The 12,867-nt window shown below is 34.7% G+C and overlaps 1 protein-coding gene across 2 annotated transcripts; it reads left to right on the top strand.

The window, feature by feature from the left end:
• The first annotated feature begins 1,648 nt into the window (after window positions 1-1,648).
• Window positions 1,649-12,126, top strand: LOC113778113. 2 transcript variants are annotated; one of them, XR_003469236.1, is made up of 4 exons: window positions 1,649-1,825; window positions 3,523-4,738; window positions 8,924-9,161; window positions 10,165-10,239. XR_003469236.1 is itself a non-coding variant. In XM_027323391.1 (4 exons), exons 2-4 carry the CDS (start codon window positions 3,845-3,847, stop codon window positions 11,880-11,882), a joined length of 1,086 nt encoding a protein of 361 aa, XP_027179192.1. In that variant the 5' UTR covers window positions 1,655-1,825; window positions 3,523-3,844; the 3' UTR covers window positions 11,883-12,126. The 2 variants fall into 2 exon arrangements, 1 of the variants encoding a protein (XP_027179192.1); XM_027323391.1 differs by lacking the exon at window positions 8,924-9,161 and adding an exon at window positions 11,766-12,126 and having other exon boundaries at window positions 1,655-1,825.
• The last annotated feature ends 741 nt before the right edge of the window (window positions 12,127-12,867 follow it).

Below are 12,867 nucleotides of genomic sequence, written 5' to 3'. Positions count from 1 at the left end.
TGTTTCTCAATTTCAACAGAGTTTACCGCTATATACACCTAAACTCTTCGCCTTTGCTGTATCTATTAACTATCTAGTTTCATTCTCGTGCCAATCTCTAGGATCATATAATCACATTGAATAGTACTTAATGTTGATCTAGCTTGTAATGAAATAAGAAATTGTATAATTAATACTCAAATATACAAAAGAAAATGGAATGTACAATTAAGAATTTAATTATATCAAATGAGACTTGAAATTAGAATGCAAATTAGCACAGGAATACTGAAAGAATCTGAAGCCAAATCCTTGCTTGGATCAAGCCGAATCCATCAATGCATTTTGATCACAAAGGCCCTGAAATTGCATGTTAGATGATCCCAGATCAGATCTTCGCTTACGGTCACAATTTTTAGGCATATTTTTACTTCAAATGGTGATTATTTTTGGTGCCATAAGTTATATTTAGTAGATACTTTATTTTTGAACACCAAAAAACAAATAGAAAGCACAATTTTGCCATAAATGAACAAGTCCCCTATTATTAAAATTAACTAGAATCATCTGATCATTTCTTAGTTAGAAAAACATGACATTTGCGATTAACTTTCCCTTCTCTTGCTATATCCTAGGGGTAAATTGCCAAATTCCTACAGCAAATACTTAGTGCAGTGAAAACAATTACAACTTTAAGAAAAGTAGGGATGGCGTGCACCCGCCATGCAAGGGGCTAATGGGGTGGGGCAGGGGGAATTTTTTTCTCCTGTTTAGAAACGGGGCGGGGAAGGGGGGAGTATACTCCCGCCCTGCTAGCCGTTAAAAAATTTGATAAACATATATATATATATATATATATATATTTATAATTATATATGACAATTGATATAAAGTGGTTTTACTATTCCGAGTGAAATAAGTTATATTAATTCTATATTGATTAACTATAAAAGTTCTAATTTTTTGGACCCATCAAATCAATATTTTACAGTGGCGTTCCAGCCTAGACTTATATTATAAAAAAAATTACCTTTAACCATTTTCAATGCCTTTTTTTATATAAATTTCTTACATGTCATTTGTCACTTATTATATAGGTTCTTTTCTCCGTATTATATGTCCATTTTATTCATTCAGACATCCACTTATCGTATGGTAGAATTTCTGATATATATATATATATATATATATATATATATAATTTAGTTTTTTCTTATATATATTAAGTGCTTTTATCAAATATTACTTTAATAAGTGTATTTTTTTAGAGTAAAATGAAGTTTTCATTCATTCAAATCATAGATTACAGCTTTGATCAATGGAGGAAAATCATCCCATAAGACAATTCTACATTCCAAACCAAGAGAAATTTTTGCTAACATATGAGCCGGCAAATTTTCAATTCTACAAATAAGGGAGATTTTACTTTAATAAGTGTACAAGTTACATTTTTGTTTGAGGTAGATTACGCCTCAGAATAATGCTACAATATCTCATTCTTTCTAAAATTGCAATCTAACCCCAGTAGTATTATTTTTTTTCTCAAATTATCTGAAAATGATGTAATGCAAACGCAACCTTAGACGCAGCTAATGCTAGTCTAGTCCGACAATGTGAACACTCTTAACAGTTAAAACAGCTACAATGAATGCTCGTGGAGCCTAGAGAATCCTCAGTGATAAAAAAGTGAAACTGAGAAAGAGAGAGAGAGAGAGAGAGAGAGATAGTCTGTACAGTTAGATTAGATTGCCATCCATGATTGGAGGAGTAGTTCATTCGGTGAACTAGAATTTGGTATCTTTTTCACCTTATCATGACACTCGTCACTCATACTCCAACATCAAAGGTCTGTTTCTTCTTCTGTGAAGTCCCCCTTTTCTTTGATTATTTCTTTTCATTTATTGAGTTTCTGAAATGGGTTTCTTTTTATTTTGGATTTAACACACTAATTTGAAGCATAACATTGCGTTCTTGGAATTTTTATGTCAATTGTTGAAATGGGCTTATGGGTGTGGTGCCATTTTATTTTATTTTATTTTTCAGATTTTCAGAGTTTAGTTCACAAACAATTATGAGTTATGATCTCCAGAGTGGGGGGTTCTTGAGAAGTTTTGGGTTAGTGCTGAAGTAGTAAAACTTTTATCTATGGTGAATTCAGTCTGTGGGCAGTGGCAATATGAAGATTTTTAAACTGGAAAAGATATACACCTCGAAACAGAACTGAGTAAATGCCTAATTTGATTACGAATGGATGCTAAGACTAGCTTTTAGGAAAGTATGGGTGGAGATTGCAAGAGTGCATTATGGTTAAAGCTTTGTAGTAATTGGGATTTAAGGTAGATGCAAACATTCGCATAGTTCCTAATAGGAAGTGTGAAGTTTGTTATCATCAATTTGTGGCTTTTTAATTTCGAAAATACAACTTCTTGATTGATTATGACTGTGACTATGTGACCTTTTTTTCACTTTTGGGGGCAAAGAAGGGGGGGGGGGGGGACTTTGAAGTAACCAAGTTACAGCAGGAAAGAAAAAGAAACTTGTAAAATAAGTACTAAATCTGCTAAAAAGTTAGTAGTACTGTACTGCTTTTGAAATAGTTGAGTGGGGTTTTTTCTGGATCATAATCAACTTGGTCATTTCTATGTGTAATGTTCTTTTATTGGATGAGAAGTGTTTTTCATAAAAATTCCATCTTTATTGTCTGTAGTTTAATTTTGCATTGACATTTTGCTGCTCCCTCCATTTAAGGTTCTTTGTGGTTTGAATTTACAATTCAAAAATTATGTTCTGCCAATCTTGTTTATTTTGGAGGAGTTTGTTAGTTAATTTTTTTATTCCATTGCATACATGGGGCTTGTAGTGGAGTGCTTGTTTTGACTGCGATAGGGATTAAGGGAAGCATTACTATCACAAAGTCATCCTGGTAGCAGGAAAGTTGCAATTCAGTAATTACAGTTGTTTCCCTTTTCTGGAATTTTCTGAGCAAACTTGGGTGATTGCTTTTTGGGAGATCTGAATGGAGTCTGCTTCTTTCCTGAAATGGCATTGTGAATTATCTTTCATTTTTTTTTTCATATGATCAAACTTACTGGCCAATGCTGTCTGTGTTTGTTGAAAGTTTCGCTTAAAATAAAGGGTCACTTCTTTAACCCATATTAGAATTATAGCCTTTTTGGAAAAAAATGTTCTTTTAATCCAAGATGCATGATTATAGTTTTACATAGGTGTGTGACCTCCCCACCGCTTAATGACATTCATCCACATATAATCATGGAAAGCTGCTTCAACTTTATCTCACTAGTAGTTAATTTTTCAGCTCTTAATCTTGTTGCCTCTAAAAGCAACGTGATGCACAGCTACATACACAAGGGCAAAGTGTGGGTGGGATACGCCTACCTATTGTATGAACTGAGGTCTCTATGTTAAATGCTAAACTTACGTGGTTAATTGAACAACTAAATAGCTATTGATAATTTGTTGATGGAATAAGTTGTTTTAACTCCCTGTTAAATGTCGTCTTCTATTTTTTCTTTTCCTCTTTAGGTTCTCTCTAGAGTGCACTGAAAAGGACTGAAATGTAGTATGGATACAGTTCAAGAGCTTGGGACCTTAAGCATTTGTAGTTCAGCTGGAGATACTTCATATATGTATTCTCCAAAATTGTAGACTCCTGTACTTTCATGTGCTTGGTCTTTGGATTTCTTTGTAGAAGACCAACATTTTGTCATCAGAGAATAATACTTTTCTGGAATTTGCTATTTAGTGTTTCACTACAGTGTCTGCAAGGAGCTCCCCCTTTTGTATTTGATTGTTATTTTGATGCTATAATTGATCTTCCTTTTCCAACATTCACAACTTGAATGTGATGGATAAGGAAAAGTCACCTTTAAGTCATGACAAACATATCATGGTTTGTTCACCTATTGAGGATGAACAAAGTAGGATTAATTCTAGATTGCACCAGAGTGTAGACAAGGAGGTAGGAGCAGCTGCTTGTCGGGTATGCCAATGTACTGAGGCTGAGAAAAGGGGAAATGCTGCTTTGGGATTCCTGGGCATTGTTCCGCCATCAAGTGAGGCACCTAATGGAAGCCAGGAGGTCATGATTAGTGGTGAAATTATCTCTAAAGATGTTGGAAAAGATTCATATGCTACAACCAAAAGGAAAAGATCTGGATATGTTGAATTTGTTAGTCCAAATGGGGAGGTTTTTGTTTGTAGTATGGATGTGGAAATGGGGTATGATCAGAATGAAGACAGACTATTGGAGCTTGGATGTGCTTGCAAGAATGATCTTGCTCTTGTTCACTATGCATGTGCCCTGAAGTGGTTTGTCAACCATGGATCAACTGTCTGTGAGATTTGTGGATGTGTTGCAAAGAACATTAAAGCTTCAGATGTAAAGAAAGTTATTAATGCTTTGAAGGAGAATGAAGCATTGAGGGAAAGGACGGCTAATGGAGAACCTATTCCTGCACAACTACAGTGGAATTCAGGGGTGGATCCTGATGCTGTTGCTGCTATTCGAAGGCAAAGGCTAAGTGAAATCTCACTGTGGTTTGGTCCTAATATTAATAACACTACTACTGCTTCACAAGTTGTCAATGAGCAGCCTTCAGCTCCAAATATTGTGATGGAAGAGCGTGTAGCTGGTGAAAATACTGCAGCCAAATGGGCTGTGGAAGGTATTGGTATCCTTCTAGCTACAGGGTTACTCACTGTTACACTGGCATGGCTCATTGCTCCTTGGGTTGGAAAGGTACTTGGTGTTGCTTCTCTCACTTTAGTTGGACACCAATTTTTTTGTGTTTTTGAGAAAGCTAATTCTGTTAGATAGTGGTAAATCACTTGAGTGGACACTTAAATTTACTAAGTTAATAAAATTCTATGATGTAATTCCTTTTCTCGGACAGTTTGGATCTCAGAAAATCTCCAAGGTGTTCTAATGATACTTAGAAATTCTAGCAGTTGTGATATTTTAAAATTTTGCCTCATTTAGTGGGTCTTTTAGGGAACATCTTAGTTTGACTAGTCTAGTGCTTATAAACCCAAAATATTGGTCAGCTATATGATATTAACCTACCTTTTGTTGTCATCCTTTGGTGTATTGGTCATCTCTTGATGTCAAATTCAGAACATTGTCTTCATTTGCAAGGTTTCTTTACCTATAGGAATGATCTTCATTCATTAATCTTCTTGTCAAAGATGGATAAGAACTCTTTGACACAAAGGTAGCCTTGTAGATACTCACTGTTCAGTGTCTATCTTTGTCGTAGAATATATTTGAATTGTTCATCAATTAATGTTTTATTTTTGACTGTTGATTAATGATATTAGAGTTAGTTTAAGTTAGTTTAAGTTTACCGTCTTGCTTCATTCTCTTTGCCTTAGAAAATTTCTTGAAGCATCTTAATACAAGTAATAAAAACAATAGAACAGTGGAAAATTCAATGCATGGAGTATTTGACTTGTAAAAATTGGATGCTTAGTGCAAGTAAATGCTTGTATTCTCATTCTGTTTTCCTAAATTCTTGTTGCATTTGAGCTCGGCATTGTTAACTAGAAAAGATACAAGGAATTGTTGAAGTCCACTAACTTCAGAACCTGGCGCAATTTCTACATTAAAAAAAATGGATATTTATTTTTGGTTTGACTTTTTAATGGAAAGCCATGGAAAAGAAAAACTTTGTACTCCATTGATTACACAAGGAACTCTAGAGTTTTTAAGTAAGACGAAGAGCAGCTGGGAAAATTTTCTTATGCATTGCCATGGTATATATACTAGTGCGTATAGTTCTTATTTCTGCTAAAAAGCGTATTATTTCATCCCCCTAGACCCATGGAAGTTTCCTGGCGACTGACCTGGCAACTCCAACCATCTCCCTTGTCCCATGGAAGGTGAAACTATATCATTTGTTTGGCAGCTACTTAGACAAATTGTAGTCACCTAATTACCTCCTGTTGTGCAATATCTGAGATATCCAATCTGACCTCAAGTCCAGCTGCTGCACTGCACCACTGCTAGTGCTCAATCTGCTGGTACCTAGACATTAGAGAAAATTTAACACAATGGAAAAAGGAAGAGTTAATATTTAGGAAAAGGGTGTAACTTTTGAGAAAATTTTAAAGGAAGAATTGGCTACTACTAAAAGGTTTAAAAAAATATTAACTTCAAGCTAATTTACCAAAATATTTAAGTGGGCTAATTCAGTTGAGTACTATGCATCCAGCTGCCATTTCCATGCCTCTGCTGCTGCCCCCAACAAAGTGAATTCCTCCTCCCTTTCCCCCCACCACCACCATTACCCCACCACAACCATCACTAGCAGCATATTCCTCCACAAAAACCCTGCCCCTCCAAAACCTCGACATCATTTTCCCCTGTATAAGGAATTCGGACCATTGGCAATTGATGATGGGTTTATTGTGGTATTCTAGCCTAGTCCGGATAATTGAAGGGGTTTCCCTTGTTTTCCTGGAAGTTAATCCTGAGATCATGGAGCATATCGAGATTGGGAATCTTAAAGGGGGTTTAATTGCAATCCTGAATTGTTCAACTGCTGTTCAAGTTATGGCTTCTACTCTGCCGCATTACCACACCAAGTGAGGGAATCTGGTATAAAATGTTATACTCAATGGGAAGAAGTGAAAGTAGGAAATGGACATGATGCCTTTCTCTATGGGGAAGGCAAAAGATGAAATTTTTGGAAGTAATTGAAGGATGTGGTGCATGAGAGGATGATTGTTGGTTTTTTTTTTATTCTAAATTTTTTAAGATAATTGAATTAGGAAGAAGAAATGTGGTTTTAGTGAGAAAGAGTAGAAATTTTTGGTGATTGGCTTTCACCATTTAATTCAGGCAATTATCCTAGTTATAGTTTATCTTGTAAATTTGCCACTGTTTAATGGTTGTCTTTCATTCCTGAAATTCCAAAATATATATGCCCCTTTGATTCATTGCCTTGTATTTTGTGTTTCTCATCTCTGAATATGAAGATAAAAAACTGTAAAGGTGTTAAATTGGATTTTCATTCACCAGGCTAAGGTGATCTAATCATTTGAGAAATGTAGTTACATATCTAAAATTGGTTCTACACATTGTCCGTGAGGTACTTGCTAAGTGCAGGAAGAATATTGCGTTCATGTGCAAGTGACAAGAATTAATAAGTATGTTAATTACATATTCAACCATAATTACATTTGCCATCCTACATTGATATACTCGGTTTAGAGATATATTTAGATATCTAGATTACTACCATATTTTGTACGTAATGTACTTTCCATGTGTAGGAATAATCTTGCTTGTCACTTAGTCAGTTTTGTACTTACACATCTTTAAAGAAGTACCAATCATTGTATGTAATGTACTTTCTATTTATGGGAAGATAGTAGTTAACTCAGTTGAAAAACGTACTTTCTATGTATGGGAAAAATATTACTGGTCGCACTTACATGTCTTTTAAAAGATATCTAAAGCACTTTGTATGATGTGTAAAATGTTACTTTGTCACTTGGTTGATGAACATACTTGCACATGTTAAAAGTAAAAATATCAAATTTTAAGTTTACAGTACTTTATATGAATGGGAAAACCTTAGTAACAAGAACACTTATAAAAAAAGTCAATTGAGTATTATTGTGGTCTTGTATTTGTTTTCAATATCCTGTGTCTATGGGGATACGAACATACATACATATCTTTAAACAAATACCAAATCTTAATCATAGAGTACTTTTGATGTATAAGAAAAATGTTATCTACATATGGAATTCAATATGAGTGATGAGAATAAATAGTAAATTTAAAAGATTGCTGTGGTCATATTTTTTTCTTGGATAGCCATATTTACCTATCTTTGACCCCAAGAAAAGAAAAGGGGGGAAAAAAAGAAGGGAAAAACCCAATTTCCAAGTGTAAAGCACTTTCTATTATGGGGAAAATGTTAATTGAATCTGCAATTTAATACAAGTGATATGAATAAGTAGAAATTCAACTGAAAATTAGTATATGGTTTTATATGTTTTGAATAGCTTGTGTCTAAGAAGATATGAAGTCAATTACTCAATTTCTGATGTCATGTCCTGTAAGGAAGAGCATTTACCTCAACTGGTTGTTTCTCTTTATGTTGTCTACTATTTGGATATGTGCCTAAATATTGGCTATATAGCTTTAGGGAGTATATGAATGAAGAACAACCCAATTTTCCATCCAGTTTGCATAAATCTTAATGGAGTTCTACCTCTGTTGGCTTTGTCAAGTTTCATTTGTGTTCTGTTCTGAGTTCTGATCATTCTGTTCAAGTGTGGCACTTACTTTTGAAATGTTGTCTTCATAGACAAGTCCCTTGGTTTTGTAGATTATTTCTCTTCCAGCTGAGCATTTGCTCACAAGGAGCTTATGAGGAAGGGAAGTTTCAATTGGATATTACAGAGAGGGAAATCTAAGGGGAATATGAGGTGGAGTTTCCAGAGGAAATTGGGGTTGGTTTTTTGTGGAGGAAGGTGATGGTGGTGGTGGCATAATGGGGTGGTAGATGGAGAGGTAGAAGGGAAAAGGGATTCATTTGGCTGAATTAGGCCACTTGGGTATTGTGGTGATAGAACTTCATATTATGAAAATTTGTTATATAGTAACCAATCACTTTTTGAAAGTTTCTCAAAAGTTACACCCCACCCATAAATTGAAAATCTTCCTCTTCCCTTATGCCAAATTTTCCTTTAACATTTAGGTACACGGCTTTGAGAAACTAATATCCATATTACATGTTTATTAAGAGAGGTGATTCTTTCTCCATCATCCACAGCATATTATATACTTTTTAAACCTAAGCGAGGACTTACTTGCTCCTTAATTGATTCCTCCAAGGTTGAGTTACTCTCATAGATTTTCAGCTTTCTGCATCACTGCTTAACTAATTTTTAAGCTTCCATCTCACTGCAGATGGCTTCTGCAATTATCTTGTCAAAGATTCATTGGGAGTTTTAAGAAGTTAATTCGACCTTCTCCATATCTGACTGGAGATGTGATAGTCTTACATCTTTTCACATGATATTTCATTCTCTCTTCCCTCTTCTGGAATTCTTTTGTGTAGTTTCTCCATGCTTTCAGGAAAAGGATACCTTTTTTCCCCACTTTTTTAAAGCAAATGATAAGATGAAGTTGAAGCTGGCAAAGAAAGGTGGATTTTCTGCATTTGATAGTGCATGTAGATATTTAGAAGCTTGAAGATTTACATGTAATGTTGGTAATTTTTGGTAAAGCAATGAATCTGCCACTTTGGCTTCGATTTGAACAGTTTACCTAACTAATTGAACCATTTTTTCTTTGAAATTTTTTGAGCGATGTATAGCTTAGTTTTGGTATGTACCTTTTTATTTTTTTGGTTATTATAGAGACAGTGTAAATTTGCATCCTCATTCTAAAAATAGAAAGATCTTTAACTAATGGGCTATATTTGATTCTCTAAATATAAATTTGAAAATGGCCTGCTGTATTTGTCTTCTAAAGTGTATTGTTATTGGTCTACTGATTGATATGTAGCATCTCTCTTATTATTCTAGTCCCTTTTAAAATCTTTAGCTAATAATGGCTCATTGTTGTGTCCATGATTGTTAGCATGCTAATTATGGAAATATTGCACAAGGACCTTTTATTTTGTGCTAAAACCCTAAAGTGAGACAGACAGGGAGCTCTTTGATGGTTGTATTAGCTGTTTTGAATAAAATGAAAGGTAAGTCAGGAAATAACAACTGAGATGAAGGCAGACAAATTTCTATCTAGTAATGTAATCACAACTTATGCATACGAAAGCTTCTTTCCTATAAATTGAAATGTCAACTTGTAATGAGATTTCTTCATGAATTAAAATGATTCTGACTTTTGAAAACACTTAGGCTTGTAATTGCAAACAATTCCTGACATCTCTGGTAGTGTAATGCTTAATTTTCTATAACATTTTGCACAAGATTGGAGGAGGCTGCATCCCGTGGTTTGTGCCTTTATAGTTGTTGAATCAGTGTAACATCATTAGTGATGGTTGAAAAGTTTGTTTTTGACCCTTCTTGCCACTTGCTTGATGTTGCTGTTTTCTAACTTTAATTGTTTAGTTTACTATATTTTACACTGACAACTATGCCTTGACCAAGCAAACTCTCTCTCTCTCTCTCTTCTTTTTTTGGCAGAAAACTGCAAAAAATGGTCTACATATTCTTCTTGGAGGCGTCTGTGCTTTAACAGTTGTAATCTTCTTTCGTTTTGTAAGTAATCCTTTTCATCAGTCTTTTTGTCCGATTGCATGAGTATTATAGAATTCCGCCCTTGCTACATTCAGTTATATAAAAATAGTGGTGGGTAGTATTTTGGCATTTTACATTGATAGGTGTCCAGTGATTACAGTATTTGGCAATGCTTGTCATTGTTGAGACTCAGTCTCCTGCTATTTGACAGTTGGTTTTCAGTTTTCATCATAGACCTACTTAAATTTCTACTGCAACATGAGCATTAAATGTGCTTAAAGAGGAATCTCTTATTTGTCAACAAAATTGTAGAAAATCAGCTTTCCTATGGATTTGATCCTTGGGCAAACAATTGTTCATGAACTCAATTTTCTGTCTCAAAGGTAAATTTTTATTGTATATAATAAGTATAAAATTCAATTTGAATGTAATATCTAACTTCTCTTTTAATTTTTAAAGCTGTCATTTTGAACTGGGGAAAGTTGCAGGAGGAAAGTGGTTAAGTAATATTCCACATAGTTCTGCTCAATGTATAACAATGAGAGTGACAGTCCAGAAAGTAGTTGGCACAAAATGGTTAGATAATATCCAAAGTAAAGACTGTTGAGTGGAAAACAATGAGAATGGTGGTTGGTTGGTTCAAAAGCTGAAAACAGTGGGATTGAGGTCACTGTTTTTCAGAACTAATTGGCTTGATCGTGAGTAAGATTGTGAATAGTAAATCTGATTTTGCCACTGTACTGCTATGCTGGGGTCGGGGAAATTCATTTCCAGTGAGAAGGTTTTAAAGATTTAGTATGGCTGTGACATATTTTTGTTTTGTTTTGTTTTGGGGGGGGGGTGGTTGGGGGTCATCATCAATTGGATCATCGCCCTTGTCTCCATTGAACTGAAAACTGGAAATGTACATAAATGAAACAAAAGAAAATAGAAAAAAGGGTAATCAGGAAAATAAAATGTTTCTGAAGGAAGATTTATCTCATTGATTTCCTTTCTCTTTCCTAGAATTGAAAACAACTTTACGTGATCTATTATGTCAAAAACCATATATAATGTAATTAGGACTTTATTACATATACAATATGTTGGGAGTTGGTTTTGTTTGTCATTTCATAATACTAAAGGACGATTGAGGTTTTCAATTTTTTGTTACTTTTATGTGAGGAGTGACCAAAGCAAATGTTCCTTATATTTTGGTTTAGTTTTGGTCGTTATTTTACGAACTGTTCCTCTATACATTAACAAGCAGTAGCATACTACCAAGGGTTTCTCTTATATTCGTGGCTTCCTTTTGTTATTCCCACTTTCCCGTGTAGTATTAGCTATTTAACATCAGTGAGTATAAATCCCTATATAGCCTTCCTTGCCTTTTTTTTTTAAAACCAAGTTTCTGAGGATGCTCTAAAGCACTTAGGTCATGTTTGTAGGAAATTGGCATTACTAATTCTGCTATTAATCAGTTACAAGATCCACTTTACTAATGTCTATTTCTTTTTAATTTTACGTTGATCCGACACTATAATCTCTCCTCTTTCTGCAACCTGCAGTTTGTGTTGACAAGAATCAAGTATGGACCAGCACGATATTGGGCCATCTTGTTTGTTTTCTGGTTTCTTGTATTTGGCATATGGGCTTCAAGAACACATGGTTCTCATGCAACATGACTTGCATTTATTGAGTTACTGCATTATCATTAGCTTTTTCTTTTGTCAATATAGGATTTTCTGGGGGCAGAGTGAACAGTGCATTGGATATTGTTGAATGAATCTGTCACAAGTTGTGTTTGGTTCTGTCATGGAAACAACTGAAACCAGCTGAAGATGGTTTCAAGATGTCAAAAAATTCCTCTTTTATGTCTTAAATGGTGTTCATGAGCTGTGTTAAAGTAGACCATATCTTTTTTTTGTCCCCTGGTAGTGGGAAGTTGAGGTTATTTTGGAGTAAAAGCTTGATGATGTGATTCCCTTGTGGTGCATCTTTGTTGCCATCTCAAAAAAAAAAATTTCTATTGTTTGCATGTTCATCTCCTACCTTAAGCACTGCCACCAAAGGATTATGGAATTAATAGGTGTTGTGATTTGCCTCAAATAAGTTTGTGTTATTACCAGAATGATAAAACTCTTTGCCTCTTCTCCTAGATTCACTGGTTTTAAGCCCCAATTCTTCTTGTAGCAAGCTTCATGGTTCAAAGTCGCAGTCACGGTTAGGCTAGACCCCGGACCCGGACTGGATCCGTAAAATTTTTGCAGGTACAGGTAGGTAGGGATTTAATTCCGTTACTCGGACCTGGATCCGGATCCGTTTTGTCAAACAAAAAACGGGTCGGATACGGAATACAGTATTTCGGCTCGTATTAGACCCGGATCCGGATATAAATGGATTAATAATTTAAAATATATATATTTATCAATATAATTAGATTAGGGTGATGTATTTGAGTAAAGTCAATTTGATTTCTTTTCTTATTTGGTTTTTTCTTGTATTAGTTAGAAATTAGTTTACAAATATATTTTTTTTCTCATTTTTATTAGAAATTGTAAGTTTCGATAATTTTTTCGGTTAGGCCCAACCCATATCCGAGACCCATCGGATCCGGATCCGGAACATAGAGTAGAAGACCCGTCGGGTAAACGGGTCGGATCCGAGTCC

Source organism: Coffea eugenioides, chromosome 7, assembly GCF_003713205.1.
Source record: "Coffea eugenioides isolate CCC68of chromosome 7, Ceug_1.0, whole genome shotgun sequence".
Lineage (NCBI taxonomy): Eukaryota > Viridiplantae > Streptophyta > Magnoliopsida > Gentianales > Rubiaceae > Coffea > Coffea eugenioides.
This window is presented reverse-complemented; position numbering and strand designations above follow the sequence as displayed.